General features: G+C 48.2%; 1 protein-coding gene across 2 annotated transcripts in view; it reads right to left on the reverse strand.

Moving 5' to 3' along the window:
* Positions 1–17,272, reverse strand: part of ETS1 (ETS proto-oncogene 1, transcription factor) — a 121,476-nt gene that overhangs the window by 20,109 nt on the left and 84,095 nt on the right. For both annotated transcript variants that reach the window (XM_074936520.1, XM_074936521.1), the window contains 5 exons: positions 15,859–15,978; positions 14,800–15,000; positions 8,604–8,681; positions 6,720–6,968; positions 2,356–2,616 (listed from right to left, as the gene is read on the reverse strand). In XM_074936520.1, coding sequence (XP_074792621.1) covers positions 2,356–2,616; positions 6,720–6,968; positions 8,604–8,681; positions 14,800–15,000; positions 15,859–15,978 — 909 coding nt within the window. The remainder of the gene's footprint in view (positions 1–2,355; positions 2,617–6,719; positions 6,969–8,603; positions 8,682–14,799; positions 15,001–15,858; positions 15,979–17,272) is intronic.

The following is a 17,272-nucleotide window of genomic DNA, read 5'->3' on the forward strand; positions in this document are numbered from 1 at the left end:
TGACACATATTGGCCCCAGCAACCCTGCTAAGTGTCTCCCATTGAAGAATGTGATGGCACCGAATACGAAGAGGAAGGGTATAAAGCAATGGGAGGAAACTGATCAAAGGAAAACACAGGCCTGATCATCAGCATAAAATGTCCTAAAATGTTTGTCACTGCTAGCAAAGTAACTGTACATGAAAATGGGCACTTGGGTGCCCTGTATTGCATATGCCAAGACCCCCTACTGGAGGAGAGAGTATGGTCCCGTACTCAGAGATCGTGGGACTGGGAAACAGGAGATCTTGATTCTATACCCAGCTCTGCCCCAATTCAGCAACCTACTTTTGTGCCTCAGTTTCCTCCATTAAATGGGGATCGGCACGAGTGCATAAGGCCGTCAGGATTCCAAAGCACTTTGAGATTCCCGTGGTGAAAAGCTCTATTAGAAGTGGAAAGAATTCATTGGCTTGGGGGCAAAATAATGCCAGGGCCTACTTTGTGGAAACAAATGAAGTGTATTATGGAATGGAGCCATGATGAATGTACGGTACTATGTCGCACGGCCCCTCCCACAGCTATATGTTTCACCAGTCATGTCCTATAGGGCAGTATCTAACACAGGAATGCAACATGATTCAATTGGTTTTTTTACACTGGTCACTTAAAAGACTCCCATTCAGTCAGCTGGGTTGATGTCTCTCTAAAATTAAAGCTATAGCAACAAACCACTTCCTTTTTACACATAGCTCCAAAAATTATCTTCCCACCTCCCCCTCATCCCCCCCGCAAAAAATAAAATTATCAGCCCTAAGAGGAACTGTGTGAGTGGGTGGAGATTTCTGGGAGGGTCTCACCTCAGGATCTGCTCTGAGCCTCTTGATCTTTATCTGCACATGCTATTTCTGCCTCATGACTCTTCCAGCACACAGCTGCCACCAGTAGGTGCATGAGAGGTCACTATTCGTGAGTGGAAGGGGACCTGACAAAAGATACTGTGCCACGCCTCTTTGGCTCTTTGATCTAGGTTTCAAATAAGTTCTGAAGTCTGATCAACTTCCCCCCTCCCCTACTTTCCCCCCCTCAAACTGAAAAATCAGTACAAAGTTCAATAACAAAATCTGCTTGCCTAGATTCTGAAACAAATAAGGACAAAATGTTCCAATATTGCCGGGGAAAGACCCAGCCATCCACACCCTTGAAAAGCTCTCCACGGATTGTGTGCATGCCCAGAGTCCCATTCTGCCAGCCTTGCTCACAGTGAGTAAGGACAGATGGAGGCTGGTATTGCTCCTGAGTACTGTGCAACATAGCGTCAGAAAGAAGCACTTCACGGATGTATACGGCCTAATTCTCCATTGCCATACACCTGTTCAAAGCAAATGGCAGGTGCTAATATTCGGTGTATAGGACAGCATAAAGGGTGAAGCCATGACAAAATCAGGCTCTTTACACCTCCCCATCACTTTCCATTCCCAAGGCTAAAAAAGCATTTCGCAACCTATACTCAGACTGTGCAGTGCCTCGCAAAATGCAGCCACCTCTGGGGTTGAGGGCTGCAGAGAAGTGGACGGCACACTGCATAACAGTACGGAGAGGTGAAAAATTGTCCTAGATGATGATGAAAACACCTACCTTGACAAGTAAGGGGCCTGGCTCTCCAGCGCCTTGCACATGGTGTATTCACAGCTGTGCAAAGTAAGGGTAAACCACTATTGGACTCAGCAAGGTGGCAATTTTGCACCTGCTTTGCACAGGTACAAATGAGACCAAGACCGACCAGCTCAAGAGACATGATGGGATAACAGGGACTCTCACCTCTAGGTCACTGCTAGGAATCTGCTCCCACAGCAATGCCCAAAAGCTATTTCCTTCCAATAGATAGTTGGAGGCTGAAGTGAGATGGCCAGTGAGATGGGCCCATGTCACGACACTGGGACCCAGACTCTGGGTATCTCCAAAGTTATGGGGTATTTGGACCAGCCTCCTCCACAGACAGGGAACTGAGGTAAAATGCAGACCCTGATGCAGGTTCCCAGAGTACAGGGCTGAGCTCATCTGTAGTTGGTGCCTCTCAGTCACACTCCTAAAGGGAGGGGGGTTCACATCCCAAACGCCATCACTAAGACTGGTGTGCTGGAGGCCACTCGAAGGGACCCATTCATCTCTCCCCCTATAGACCCCATCCCTCTCAGTCAGGGCTGAGACCCATAAACGAGGGGGGATGGTTTGCTCACTGCACCTGTCCTGCGCATCAAGACCTCCAGTCTCCAAGTCAGCCAATCTCACCCCTTTCACCAGCCCCAGATTCGCTTCTGAACGGAACCCAAGAGCTGTCTCGGAAAGGCTCTGCCCTGGGGCAGGTGACCCTACCTGTGTAGCCAGCGAGGGCAGCAGCAGGAATGACTGGCTTGTCCTTGTTCATGTCAGCCCGGTCTCGAACATAGTCCTTGAAGGTGCCTTTGGGCTTGTGGTTGGGCAGCGCCGCTGGGTAGTCCTCAGAATCAAAGCTGTCGTAGGAGGGGACGCGCTGAAGGCTCTGGAAGGACGACTGGCTGTTCCAGGACTGCGTCAGGCGGTCACAGCTGTCATAGCTCTCTATGCTCTCGAAGGAGTCCTGGCCCCCTAGTTTACCTGGCAAGCAGAAGGGAGAATGAGAATCACCCGGCCTGCGAGGAGGCAGTTTAAATGAGATCCACAAATCAAGGTCAGGAGTAGGACAATGCCTCAGGTGTGCACTCCATCTGCCAGCCAGGCAGACAGCAGAAGGAGCCACAGCCCTGCTAACTACATTCAGCTCCAAGCCACACAAGACACTGCTATTCCAGTGCACTCTGCACCTCAGAGCAAATGTAAATTGAGCATTGACATCCATGAGGCTGGTGTATCATTTCTGTCCCCATGTTACAGAGCAGGGCAATCTGAGGCACACAGAAGTGAAAGGACTCGCTCCAGGTCTCAGAGTGAGTCACCTAGAGCATCAAGGAAAGAACCCAGGAATCCAGACTCCAAGTCTCCACCCCAGATGCAGAGAAATACCCTGAACTGTATCTGTGGCCACCTAAATTTGACCCACCTTCTGAAAGGGGATTGCTCTGGGTCTTGAAGAGAAATACACCACTAAAACAGACAGGCAGGACCACATGTTCCAAAGACAGGTGTGGAAGCTACAGCCACAATGTAAAGGTGCAAAGGAAAATCCTAGATCCACACATGCAGGGTCTGGGTTTGAATCTCCTGACCTGAGCCCAGCTCTACTGATCATTTGTACAGCACCATAGGCCTGCATGACACTTTACAAAGCCCTGGAGAGCTTACATACAACCAGGTACATTCATAGAGTAAACTATGCAGTTGCACATTCCAAACAGTGTAAGCAGAGGTATGATTCATGCCCTGTGCAGAAGGCTGGCACAAGGTCCTGCTAACCCTCATTCTCAGTTTCTTTGCTACAAGACTCTGCTGCCCCGTTTTATTGCAGGAAATCATAACAGAAGCTCTTAGCACCCCAACGCCCCCAAGCAGCAGTAAACCAAGGGGGAAAGATGTGGGTTGAGAACTATTTTTTCTCCTCCATTAAGATGCTCACATCTGGGCTATGCTTATGCGACTGATTGTTTTCTATACAGAGAGCAATATATTAGGGGCCAGTTCCTCAGCCAGCGTAAAGCAGGGAGCTTTGCTGAATTCAATGGAGCAATATTGACTTACACCAGCTAAGGACTGGGTTCCCTGTATTTAAAAAAAAAGTGCAGGGGGCTAAAAAGGGACCCAAAAATAGCCTTCAACTGCACTCTCTGGGTTCCCTTACTCTGCCTGTTGCTCAACCTCTTTGCTGACAAGCTAAGAGCGTAACAGGATCATTCAAGTTCATTAATTTCCCAAACTAGGCTAAAAACAGCTGCTGGGATTGTGTAAGAGCTCCTGGAGAAATTTCCACTGACTGAACTGCCTGCGGCTCAGACCCAAATAGTAAATCTCACAGGGGAAAGGAGGGTGGAATGGAGCTGGCACGCTCACCCAAATATTTGTTGTGTTCCAGTTTAAACAGCTCTCGCAGCAAGAAAAGCTTAACTAATGCGGGTGAGAAAGCCTATTGACATTTTCTTCAATGACTGATGGGCTGAGTTTTAGGACATTAGCTCCCATTCATCCTAATGGTGTGCTGACTCTGAACCCTAATGATGATGATGATTTATATGTCAATAATAATTATTTCACTTCTGTCTTGAAGGACTTCAAATTTGAGGTTCCAGCGCAGGTCCATCTCTAATTTAAATTATTTTACTATAGGTGACACAGGTAATGATGCCTATAATTAAGATTGGCCAACACTTTCCAGTTATAATTCCTTGTTTTCAGTTGCTTATAACTTGCCAGATTTCATCAATTTGGGCTGAAAATGTCTGTACTTCAAGCTGCTATATTTGGGGGGGAGAAAATTTCAGCAAAAATGATTCAGCATTTTCTCAGAACAGGGTTAGAGAAAAAGTGTTTTGCCCATGTTAAAAAAATCATACAACCATTTTGCTGAGAAGCTCTAGCCCCTCCATGCTTTGTACCAGGAACTTGAAATTTGGCAAGGAGGTCAGGCCTTTTGTCATCTATGTGAAAATCCACCTACATTCAGTCAAGTTATGAGCCTTTGAAAAAAATTCTCTAAAGATTCTATCTGCCCTGAGCATGCTAAGGTGGGGAAAAAAGCATGTGATCATGTAATTAAAGACTGTATCATAATGCACCTGCACAAGGGGGCCGAATTCAGGTTGCATGGGTAGCCTTAATTCTGGCATTCCTTAGCTTTTAAGGGCTTGAATTTGCAACCTAAACACTCTTCTAATGTTGTTTTTGCATGGAATTTATAATAAGCTTATAATAATAAACTTGGGGGCCGGATACCCATTTATACTAAGTCCCCTTGAATACCATTCTGGCAGTATTAAGGGATCTTATCCCTAATATATTTACACCAACATGGAGGGTGCATTTACACTATTAGAGCAGGATTTAGTGCCAACCAGGATCCTGACCATTGTGTTTCTTCAATCACAAATGAAATGTTAAGGGGATCACTGATAGAGGCCTCTCTCTATGATCCTGTTTCCCTAACACTAGGTTGAGAGGCTGTTATGTCAGAAGAACACCCTTCCCTTGAGGCTTGTGGGGCCTGTAGGCCGGTATAAGATTGAGTCATGATAGTGAAAGTATTTCAGTAAGAATTACCAAGATGCCTGCTTTAAAGTTCAAGAGAAGAGAAGGAACCAAATTAGAAGCTGATCTGCAAAAACAGCCCTTGCAAAAGGGCTTGCCTAAAATTGCAACACAGCTGCCCCTTGGCTTGCCACATCTGCCTAATTTGCCTGTGTTATATAAATGTTTAACCAGCCAAAGTTGTTGTTTTTTAAAAAAAAATAACCCTCCCAAACAACCTTTTCCCAGATTGGATATTAAAAAAAAGAAGATTGGATATTAAAAAAAAGAAGAGGAGAATAATGAAAATAGCCCCGATAGTTTCAGAGTAACAGCCGTGTTAGTCTGTATTCGCAAAAAAAAAAAGGAGGACTTGTGGCACCTTAGAGACTAACCAATTTATTTGAGCATAAGCTTTCGTGAGCTACAGCTCACTTCATCGGACATACATGTGATTCCAATGAGTGGGGGCATGATGCTGGGATTGGCAAAGCAGCTTGATTTTTCACAAAGATCCAACCCATGGCATTTTTCAGTTCTTGTTCCACATTAAAAAATTAAACAGACGTAACATTGAGCATCAAGACCAATTCGTATTGACACTGGCATTCTGATAAGTCCTGGGAGATACCTGGGTTCTGCTCAGTGTGCGATCTCTGGCAGGTCACGTTGCTGCTCTGTGCCTCAGTTTCTCCATCTGTAAAATTGGGATAATGATCCCCTCCTTTGCAAATGGCTTTGTGCTCTATGGATAACACCCACTCTTTGCATAGGACTTATGAGCCAGTGCCTCAGCTGGTGTAAAACAGTGTAGCTGCTTTGACTTCAGTGGAGCCAAATCCACTCAGACCAGGGCAGAATCTGGTTCTGTGTGTTTGGAGTTAAATAATGTTACCCTAGAAAGGCATTTGGTATTGGTTTAGGGTGTTCCAGGTTCTATTCCTGGCTCTGCTATTGACCTCATGTTGAACTGAGACGAGCCAGTGCCCTTCTCTCTGCCTCAGTTAACCCACCTCTAAAATGGGGAAAACAACACTCGCCTCACATCGGAGCAGTGAGGTTCCATTCATTGGGCCAGATTCCCAGCTAATGTAAACTGCAGTCGTGCCACTGAAATCAAACGGAAGGCAGTGCTACCGAGGGGCTAGAGCACCGGACTGGGACTCAGAAGACCTAGGTTCCATTCCTGGCTCTGCTGCTGGCCTGCTGGGTGATTTAGGGCAAGTCACCGTGCCGCTCCGTGCCTCAGTTTCCCCAGCTGTAAAATGATATGGGCCTCCTCTGTAAAGCGCTTTGAGATCTAATATTCATTAGGATTATTTTACCCCTGCGGAAGCTTTGGGACGTTATACGTAAGTGCTTCCAGACCCTTGGCTAACAGACACTGTGGAACTAGTTATGGGGCGCTGATGGTTTCTTTGCCGGTGACTCCTGAAAAGGAACATCCAGGGTAGAGGGGACCCTTCGGCGTGTACAGGGGAAGGGAGGGGAACACCCAGGGTGCAGGGAGAAACCAAGCGGAGGCTCGAGAGACTCCAGGCCCTTACCTCGACTGGTGCGCCCCATACACATGTTATCTGGCGTTACAACTTCCTGCTTGATCGTGAAGTAGTCTGTCTGCAGGGAGTCCGTCTGGACAGGGTCACGCAGGATGACCGACGGGTAGTCATTCTCGTACTTGAGGGAGAAGAGCTCCTCTGAGCTGATCGGATGGAGGGTCTGGTAGGACTCTGTGATAAAGCTGGGCTCGGAGAACTCGGACGGAGGTACGCACTGAGCGTGCTCAATGCCATAACCTGCAGGTGGAACAACTGGGTGGGTTAATGTTAGCGATTGACCGAAAAGACAACGACTCAAAGGTAAACAGACCACTGCTGTTTCTACCTCTCGTCTCCTGTAACATGCTGATATCGTGAGATCTTTGGGTATATTTTTAATTACTATTGTCTGGATGTACAACGCCTAGCACAAAGGCACCCTGATTTCAGTTGGGGCTGCTCAGTGCTACCACAGTACAAATAATAAATAGTAACAAATAAGAAGAACTCCCGCTGATTTCAGTGGGCACCAGATTGGGCCATAAGCAAATAGGAGCAACCTCAGAGCTGTTATGGGAGGAAGGGTTGGATAAACCACGAGAGGGAGGCTCCTAGCAGTTTCCCCAGGAAATGGAGTATGAAAAGGCAGAGGAGGGTCCTTGACATCACAATGGAGCTGGATGCCAATTGACATGGCAGACATGGAGGTTGCTCACTTTCACAATCACGAGGAGAGAATATGTGTCGTCATTAGGTTTCAGAGTAAACAGCATGTTAGGATAATCGGAAGCAGTGGGACTTACGCAAGGGTTGCACTGCTGCTCTATGTAGCATGCTGGAGTAGGATTAGCACTTTCTTCCTCCCTAAAAAGCAGTGGCAGCCAGGAGAATCCCCCCTGTAGAATGACATCTCCCTGCTCTACACTTATTCTCCTTCAACCACTTTCAGATGAAATCTGCTGTTTACATATCAAAAACAAGATTCCCCTCACTGCTGGCCCAGCATGCTTCACCTGGCATCAAAGCCAAGCGAGTTCCTTTCTGCTCCAACCCTTCCCACTGACCGAAGAGAGTCTGGAATCCAAATTTAGCGGATGATTCTGTCAATGATGCACGAAGCACAATTGAATCTTTCCCTGCTGTATGGGCTCTGAAGCGCTGGCACTGGGGGTTGGATCATGCCAGATTAGGGACCCAGCACTTTCCCTGGATGGCTGCCATCTGGAGCTCCAGAATCTAAACTCTCATTTAAATGATATTAAGGCCCAAATTTTCAAAAATGCCTGGATTTTGATGTACCTGATTTGAGACACTGTGGGCCTTTTTTTCAGAAATGCTGAGAACTCACAATGCCACTCAAAATCAATGGGAGGGGCAGATGCTCTGAAAGTCAGGTCCTAAGGGTCTCAGGTTGATTGCCCAGAATCCAGGCAACAAAAAGCAGAGACCACTTCTAAAAATGTAGGCTTAAGTTTTTGACTGATGAAGTGATGTCTGTCTGAGACCACAGAACGTCTGATGCAACAGCTCAAAAGTGTGCACTTCTCCTGGTCAGCCTCAGTGAATGTTAACTCTGAAGCCTAATGATGATCCCCCACATTAGCTATCTTTCTGATGATCAAAGGACACAAGACAGAAGAGGGATAATCATACCATGAAAGCTGCACATTCTGCCATGACTGGGGCAGTAATTTGTCAGCACACAAATCAGTTGGGGCTCAGAAGACTGAGAAAAGAGATAACCCTAGAACAACTGTCACTTTTCTAACCACTTCCAGCTATTTTAAATAGGCTAGTGGCCAGCTCACTGTAAGCCAGATGCAATCACGTTAATATGCTGGACTATTTGGAGGAAAAGAGGAGCAGCTTTGGGAAAAAGGGGCTCAGACTTACTAATGAAGTAGTCCGATGTATAGCGGGATTCTGGGTACGCAGGGTTCACTCCGTTAGCTGAGTATGGCTTTATCTCATCTAAAAGAAGAAAGGGGAGTTAAAGAAACAAGCTCACAGGAATCTCACCTGTGCTGAAACTCTCAGTTATACATGGAGGTCAGAATTTCCAAAAGCATTCAGCTTCCATTTAACCTGGGATTTTCAAAGGATCAGAAGCAAGTTAGGTGTCCAAATCCCATTGAACTGGGTGCCTAACTCCCTTAGATTCTTTGGAAAAACCTAGCCGTGGGCCCCAATAAGTTGCCTGATTTTTGAGAATGCTGAATAGGGTTCCCATCTCAGCTGGAAGCTCTAGGCACTACTGAAATATTATTAATTACTTGTTGAAATCCCGTGGTGCTGTACAGGTGATATGGATCAAGTGTAAAAGAGCTGATGACTGAACCTGATGATATTCGGAACAAAAAAGAGCTCTCAGCCAGGCTTCACGCTGGTTCAACATTCTAAGCTTCAGAGCAACAATCACGTCATCTCACTATATAGATTATTATACTTTAATTGTTTTGTTTCCATTAATTTTGGCTCCTTTTCATTCTTCAACCTGTTTTTTTTTTTAAATGAAAAACAGGGACACATCGTTTCACAAAAATTTCCCCATTTTTCAACCAGCTTTAGCTGCTTGTGTATGGCCAAAACACATCTATCTGTGTGTTGGCCATACACCCCTCTGCTGCTCCTACCCTGCTCATGTGCAAAGGAAAAGGTGCAAGGCACTGGAGACGCTGTTCCTACACTCATGAGGCATTGCTGCAGAGCTACCAACTTACTCCGACTTAATACTCTTCGGTGTGTGTAAGGTAGCACCTCAGAGTCACGAACTGACCAGTCAACCACACACCTCATTTGGAAACAGATGTACGCAATCAGGCAGCAGGAGAGACAAAAGGAAAGACCAAAAAAAAAAAAAAAAAAAAAAAGCAAATACAGTACAGAACTGTGTTAAAGGTAAACTCCTAAAACAATGAAGGGAAAGCAGCGTTTTTCTTCTGCATAGTAAAGTTTCCAAGCTGTATTAAGTCAATGTCCAGTTGTAAACTTTTGGAAGAACCACCATAACCTTTTGTTCAGAGTTACAAACAGTTCAGAGTTAAGAACAACCTCCATTCCCGGGGTGTTCGGAACTCGGAGGTTCTGCTGTATGTACAGTGCCTAGCACAGTGGGGCCTGATCTTGGAAATGAATTAATAATAATAACTGTACACTCAGTACACATCTCAGTTCACCCCTTTCCATCCATCACATCAGTGCTTTCCCATGCGGAAGCCAATTTTGTCTTCCCAGTTTGGAAGCTGCACAGTGTCTGCTCTGGCTCTTGTCGTTCCCACCTCGTTCATTGCAGGAGCAGCTGCAGAGCGCACAGCGCATGGACAGAAACAGGGTAATGTGACATTACAAAGGGCAACAAAAATAAAAGCACGAATTGCTCTGCCTGTGTTTATTTCTGCTGAGGCTGGAGAAAAACTAACCAAAGATAATGCACGTTCACTCGAAGGAGGCTAATTTTGGCCTCCTCGCCTGGGATTGCAGGGTGGAAAATATTCTTAAACAAAGGAAGGTTTTGTGGAGAGAGACCTAATCCCGAGTGTGCTTTTCCCCTCCCCACAGAGTCTGCCAAGCGGCAGGGTGGGTGACCACAGGGAAAGGGTGGGACTAGGTTAAAAAGGGCAACTTTCAGCTAGGTTTACAGTCATGCAGAGGGCACTGATGGCTGCTGGTAAATGGGAGTTATTTTAGGAAGAAATCTGGAAAAATATGACTGCAAACACCCAAATTCATGAAGGAAAAGTCGCCCAGCTGCTGCCATTTTTATACCTTGTGCAGCCTGTGGTAGGTGAGTCACTCGCTCTGAAAGAGCTAACAGGAGAGGCATGTTAATAAGAGGGACCGGGAGGTTGCCATGTGTCCTCATGTGACCTAATGCTTCTGGGTGGTTTAGTGAAGGTGAAGCTACATGCTTTGGGTCTAACAGACAAGGCCCTGGTCCCGCTCCCGCTGATGAGAATGACCAGCTACTCTTGGGAACGAAGGGCTCATGATTAAGACACTAGATTAAGGTTCAAGAAATGTTCGCTCAATTCCCAGCTCGGCCAATGCACAATGGGTAATTTGCTCCATCGCTCTGTGCCTCAGTTTCCCATCTGTAAAACATGAATAGAAAAATCTGTCTTGTCCAATTAGATTTTAAAACCTAGCAGAGACTCTGTGTTTGTACAGCACCTAGCACAATGGAGCCCTGATTTGGGGCAGAGCTTTTGGGTGGCATTATTATGTGAATAATAAGGAGCCTTCCCATTGACTGTATTAGGAGCAGGATCGGGCCCTGTCTTCCTAGTTTGGAAGTCACAAGGTTTCTGCCCTTTTTATTATTCATAAATACTTTTCAGCCAAGGATCACAAAGTGATTTACAAACATTTCCCTGGGCCTCTGAGAGGCATGCAGATAACTGTGTTTTACAGACAGGGAAACTGAGGCACAGAGGCTCTACATGATTTGCATAAGGTGACACAGCATGTGTGGAGAACAGCTGGAAATAGAACCCAGGCATCCTGAGTCCCAGTTCCTCATCCGGAGGATAAGATGGACAGAACTGCAACTTTATTCTTGTCCTCACACTCTTGCAGGAGAAACAGCCAGTGCTGAATCCAGGACCTAGCCTGTAAAAAGACTTTTAGTTTTCTTCTAAGGACATCTATCTACCTAGGTAATTACATGACCTTCATTACCGCAGAGTCTGAGCCCCTACACATGTAATAGATTTAACCTCACAACGCCCCCTGTGAGGTAGGAAAGCATTCTCCATATTTCACAGCTGGGGAAACTGAGGCAAAGAACACCATATCCGCAAAGGTATTTAGGCACCTAGCTCCCACTGAATCAATTCCCAGCTCTGGGATAGACTTCGTTGGGCATGTCACTTCAGCCCAGATGCTCAAAGGGAAATCAGTGGGAGTTCAACACTTAAATACCTTTTAGGATCTCAGCCCAAGTGACTTGCCCCAGGGAGTTGGTAGAAGAGCTGGGAATTGAAACCACACCTCCTGAGTACCAACGGAGTGCCTTAACCACAAGACCATCCCGCTACCGTGGGTGACTTTACCAAGCGCTCAATAAAAACGAACGGAAAAAGAAAAGAACTGAAAAGACACTGGAGCCAAACAAGGAGCAGAAAAACACAGGCTTCTGCAGCTCCCATGCACACCCATGTTTACCTTCTCAAACCACTGGTGACAGTAAAATTAGCAATCAGTAATTAACCTCCATTTGACAATGCGTTTCTTGGACGGCACAGAATCCCCCTCCTCGCCGAGCCACCCAAGTTGGATTACTGGCAAGGGCAGGCGGTGGGTGCCGTGGATATGGATACGTAATGCAATGGAAGCTTGGGCTATGGAACAGCCCTAGGAAGAACTAGATGCTGTATCACCGGGTCGAGAGTGGGCTACAGAGTGTTTTAATTTGCTCAGTGCCCCTGAGTTTTCTGGGCCCTTCACCGTGTGTTAGTAATTCCTTAGTAGCCCAGTAGGGAGAATGCAGCAAGGTAGTCTCAAGATCGCCACTGATTCAAACTAGGGCAGCTGCTCCTTTAAATTCTCAGTGAAGGAACAGTATCTTCAGGGGGTCCTAAAACCCACCGCCTTCCTCACTTGCTCCAGACCTTTAGCCCCCATTCAGCAAAGCAATTCAGCACATGCCAGATCCAAAGCCCATTCTATTGACTTCAGTGGGCCACAAATCTCGGGGAAATTAATGAGATTACAGCAGATGCTTAAAGTCAAGCATGTGCTTTAGTACTTCGCTGAACTGGATGTGCCTGTTGCCACTATTCGTGTCTCAATTACACAGCCCAGGCTCCTCATCAGCCACTTAGGTAGCTCTGTCACTCCAAGATATCGGATCAGACAGAGATCACTTCACCCACCCCCTCTGAAATGCAGCCACCTCTGGTGTGGAACACAGCTGCTGTTTAACCACACCCAAGGAACAAAGAAAAATAGTTTCCAATTGCGACTGGAAAGTTTGGGTGTGATTTAAAAATGTTGGCCTAGCTGCTCCCATTGAAGTCAATGATTAAAATTCCCAATGGAACCAGTTAGGCCAAGGGTGAATGCCTTGGAAAAAAAAACACTTTCATTTCTAGGAATGCAGAATGTCCCTGCCTTGCCCTGGAATTCAGCCAAGAAGCTGGCGTTAACACCCTTCCTCTTTCAAAGAGTGCCAGGAGCTCTTCGCTGACCACAACTGGCCAGGACCCTCTGCTTTATGTTTTATCGGAACGACATCTCCAGCAGCACCCAGTGCTGACTTGGGTATGTCTACATTTGAGCAGGGCGCTGTGATTCCCAGCGTGCACAGGTGTATCCAAGCTAGACCCTAAAAATAGCCATGCATCCACAGTGGCACGGGCCACGGCGCAGGCTACCCATCTGAGTATGTACCAGGGGTCCAGCAGGATTGTACTTAGGGTGACTAACGTGAGCCCCGCCCGTGCTGCCATGGACACGCTCCTATTTTTAGGCACTCAGTCAAGCTGAGTTAGCCTGGGGATGTGCATACAAGCTGGGAATCACCCTCCCCCTCCCCCCAATGAAAGGTAGACAGACCCTCAGAGAAAAGGACATCAGCTGCATAGGGTAGCCAACTTTCTAATCGCACAAAACTGAACACCCCAGCCCCGCCCCTTCCCAAGGCCCCACCCCTTCTCCGAGGCCCCACCCCCGCTTGCTCCATCCCCCCTCCCTCCGTTGCTCACTCTCCCCCACTCTCACTCACTTTCACCGGGCTGGGGTGCGGGAGTGGGGTCAGAGCTCCAGCGGGGGGTGCGGGCTCTGGGGTGGGGCTGGGGATGAAGGGTTTGGGGTGCGGGAGAGGGCTCCAGGCTGGGGCAGGGAGTTGGGGTGCCAGGGGCATATGGGCTCTGGGCTGGGGGTGTGGGTTCTGGGTGGGGCCAGAAATGAGGGGTTCAGGGTGCGAAGAGGGCTCCGGGCTGGGGCAGGGAGTTGGGGTGCCAGGGGGATATGGGCTCTGGGCTGGGGATGTGGGTTCTGGGTGGGGCCAGAAATGAGGGGTTCAGGGTGCGAAGAGGGCTCCGGGCTGGGGCAGGGAGTTGGGATGCCAGGGGGATATGGGCTCTGGGCTGGGGGTGTGGGTTCTGGGTGGGGCCAGAAATGAGGGGTTCAGGGTGCGGGAGAGGGCTCCGGGCTGGGGCAGGGAGTTGGGGTGCCAGGGGGATATGGGCTCTGGGCTGGGGCCAGAAATGAGGGGTTCACGGTGCGGGAGGGGGCTCCGGGCTGGGGCAGAGGGTTGGGGGGCAGGGGTTTGAGGACTCTACCTGTGGGGGGGGTGAGTTCTGGAGTGGGGCCAGGGGTGAGGGGTTTGGAGTGAAGGAGGGGGATCCAGGCTGGGAGCTGGGGTCCGGGGGAGGGCTCAGGCTGGAGGTGCAAGCTCCGGGGTGGGGCTGGGGATGAGGGGTTTCGGGTGCAGGAGAGGACTCAGGGCTGGGGCAGGGTGTTGCGGGGGTGCAAGCTCTGGGAGGAAGTTTGGGTGTGGGAGGGGACGCCAGGCTGGGGCAGGGGGTTGGGGTGCAGAATGGGGTGCGGGGTCCCAGTGGCGCTTACCGCGGCTCCCAGGAAGTGGCCGTCAGGTCCCTGCAGCCCCTAGGCACATGGGCAGCCAGGGAGGCTCCGTGTGCTGCCCTCATGCCCATAGGCACCGTCCCCGCAGCTCCCATTGGTCGCAGTTCCCAGCCAATGGGAGCTGCGGAGTCGGTACTCAAGGCAGGGGCAGCGTGGGGAGCCTCCCTGGCTGCCCATCCGCCTAGGGGCCGCAAGGAAGGGAGCCCGCCATAGCCCCAGGCCCGTCAACCTGACCTAGCAACCCTAGCTGCATAGAGCCACAAACACCACTTCCGGCCACACCTGTATCTTCCTTAGAGGTCTCCCATCCACATACGTCCTCTCTAGATTCTGTTTAGCTGAAAAGTCTGAAGGCATCACTGTGCCAGGGGTTGGTAAATTACTGAATCCTACTGTAGTCAGACCTTAAGCTGGGCTCTTGGAGGGCCTGAGATTCAGTTTGCCTCTAATACATGCATCCAAGGCCCCTTGGTGTAGCCCATGTGGTGACCCACTCAATTACCTTTCTGTAGGATCTCCAGATGTTCCCAGAGAATATCTCCCACGAAGTCAGGCGCTAGCTCGAGGAAGCAGTCCTTGCCCAGAGCGCAGAGGGCAGCCCCGTTCATGCAGAACTTCTGGAAATCCACATCCTTCAGACTGAATTCATTCACAGCCCACATCACCCAGTCCCGTACATGAGTCTCCGTCCACTGCTGGGGGTCTGCACCAAGGGGTCACGGGAGAGAGCCGTTAATAAGACTTCTCAGGAAGTTAATGGTCAGGGATCTACAGTGGTCACTTCACCCGCCCCCTGAAATGCAGCTGCTTCTAGTGTGGAACACAGCAGCTGTTTAATCACCATGTGTTACAGACATACCACATCAGTGGGACCAAAATATCAGCAATCCCTACAACTATACAGACAGGTGCCCCACAGATCCCACCTTTGGGTTGACATAAGTATAACGTACAATGGTGGGGAACATCATCAGTTTAGCTTCATCCTATAGGGCCGAGTGTTACTTTAGTCTGTCACTGCAGCGTCTTTCTGTGCTCCTAACCCTGGCTTGAGACAAAGTTTATAACAGCCCATGTTCTCCCTAAGGGCATCAGTCTTCCAGTATCTTTTTTTTTTCTTCATTCAAACCACAAGCACCTTGCAGGTCATGCCAAAAGACACTTGACACTTCTGCCCATAGTAAAAATTAATAGAGCTGAAACTCTCCCATGGCACAATATTCATGACCCACTGGATAGAGGGTCCCTGTGCTGCCTCGAGAGGGAACTCAATTAAAGCGGTATTGCTCACTGGGGTAGATGAGAGCAAAGATTGTCTCAACTTCTGAATGGGGTGGACAGAGATCACATAGATCAATCCATCAAGCAATGGAGGAAGATATCACTTGTGTGATATCCTCCAGCCAGAGAAGCCAGGGATCAAGGTGATGGCAAGAGAGATGGAATGGAAAGGAGCAAGAGGTTTGGAGAAGAGGGTATTTCAGATGAAGAAATGCCTCTGGTTTATCACGGTTTTGTCTGTTGCACAGGGCTCTGCCCATTGGGCCCTACTGTGCCGTACCTTTGGGGATTCCCAGCCGCTGTTGCTCTTTCGTGAAGCCGCTGAAGGTGGCCTTCAGCGCCTGGGACATCATTTCTTTACTGCTCGGGGTTAGCAAAGGCACATCTGCACATTCCATATCTGAAAGAAGCAGAAGAAGAGACAAATAAACAACTCGCCGAATCTCATGCCCCACTAAGGGAGAGGACTACGGAGTTTGGAGCCACAGGAATTATACATCCAGAACTGAATCAGAAAAATAAGTGAGCCGAACAACGTGAATTTAAACCTCCTCCCAGCTGCCTTATAACTTCACCCACAAACTCCCCAGCAGGATATCATGTGGCAACATATCACATCAATGCAGCACAGGTTGGAAGTGGTAGTTTTAACCTGGGGTCATGCCATGGTTTCAAGGATGTTCTTGGGTGAGGACACTGCTGGGTTAAAAACAATGGGCCTGATTCTCTTTTCAGTTATCTGGTGTAAAACAGGAGTAACTCCTTCACTGATGTCAATGGAGTTAGACCAGTGCAAAAGCACGTAATGGTACAGACTTCCTTTGCAACGTGCTTTGAGATCTCCTGATGAAAAGCACTATGCAAGAGCTAGGTTTATTATTATTAAGATGGGGAAAGTCAGACCTTAGCGTTTTTTAAACAGAAAACCACAAATCTATTACCTACACTATAATTATATCTTAAAATTGTTTACTACACATGATTTTTAAAAGACCTCTTAGGGTCTTGCTCCAAAGCCCATTGAAATCAATGCCCAAGTTTCCCATTGACTTCACTCAGCTTTGGGAAATGCCTTTAGGGCCTGATCCTGAAAGATGCTGAGCACCAGCGCCTCCCACTGAAGTCAGCAGAAAATGTAGGTTTCCCACATGAATAGTCCTATTGATTACAACCAGATTATTCAGATCCTTAAAAGAGACATCCTTAAAAGCTTCAGTGATTTGCTGGACTGGGGCATTTACATAGTACTGTAATGTTCTGACGTGGTGCAGCCGAGACAGAATTCCATTGGCACAGATGCAAAAGGGAATCTCTAGGTTGATAGACACAGACATGCCCTCTCCGGCTCTCTGATTTACAGGGTTTACGTAGTATAACATCACTCCACAAGGTCTAAGGGCTGGCCAGGATTGAGCCATCACAGAATGAGCGGCTGGCTGCACTACAACCAGAGCGCTTCACGGACATCAATCAGTTAAGCCTCACAAGTCCCCTGTGGAACCCGGTAGCATGAAAAAGGGGAAAATACACTTCAAAGTGCCCCAAAAGGTTTTGATTAGGTGAAAGCTAAAGGGTGTGTGTGTGTGAGGGGGGAGTATGACTTCCCCTGAGTTGATTTGCCCCATGCCCAGCGCTTGATTCCCAGCCACAGATCCTAGTGAAAAAGAGAGAAAGGAGGAGGTGGAAGCACAGGG

The sequence above is a fragment of the Natator depressus genome, chromosome 22 (genome assembly GCF_965152275.1).
Source record: "Natator depressus isolate rNatDep1 chromosome 22, rNatDep2.hap1, whole genome shotgun sequence".
NCBI lineage: Eukaryota > Metazoa > Chordata > Testudines > Cheloniidae > Natator > Natator depressus.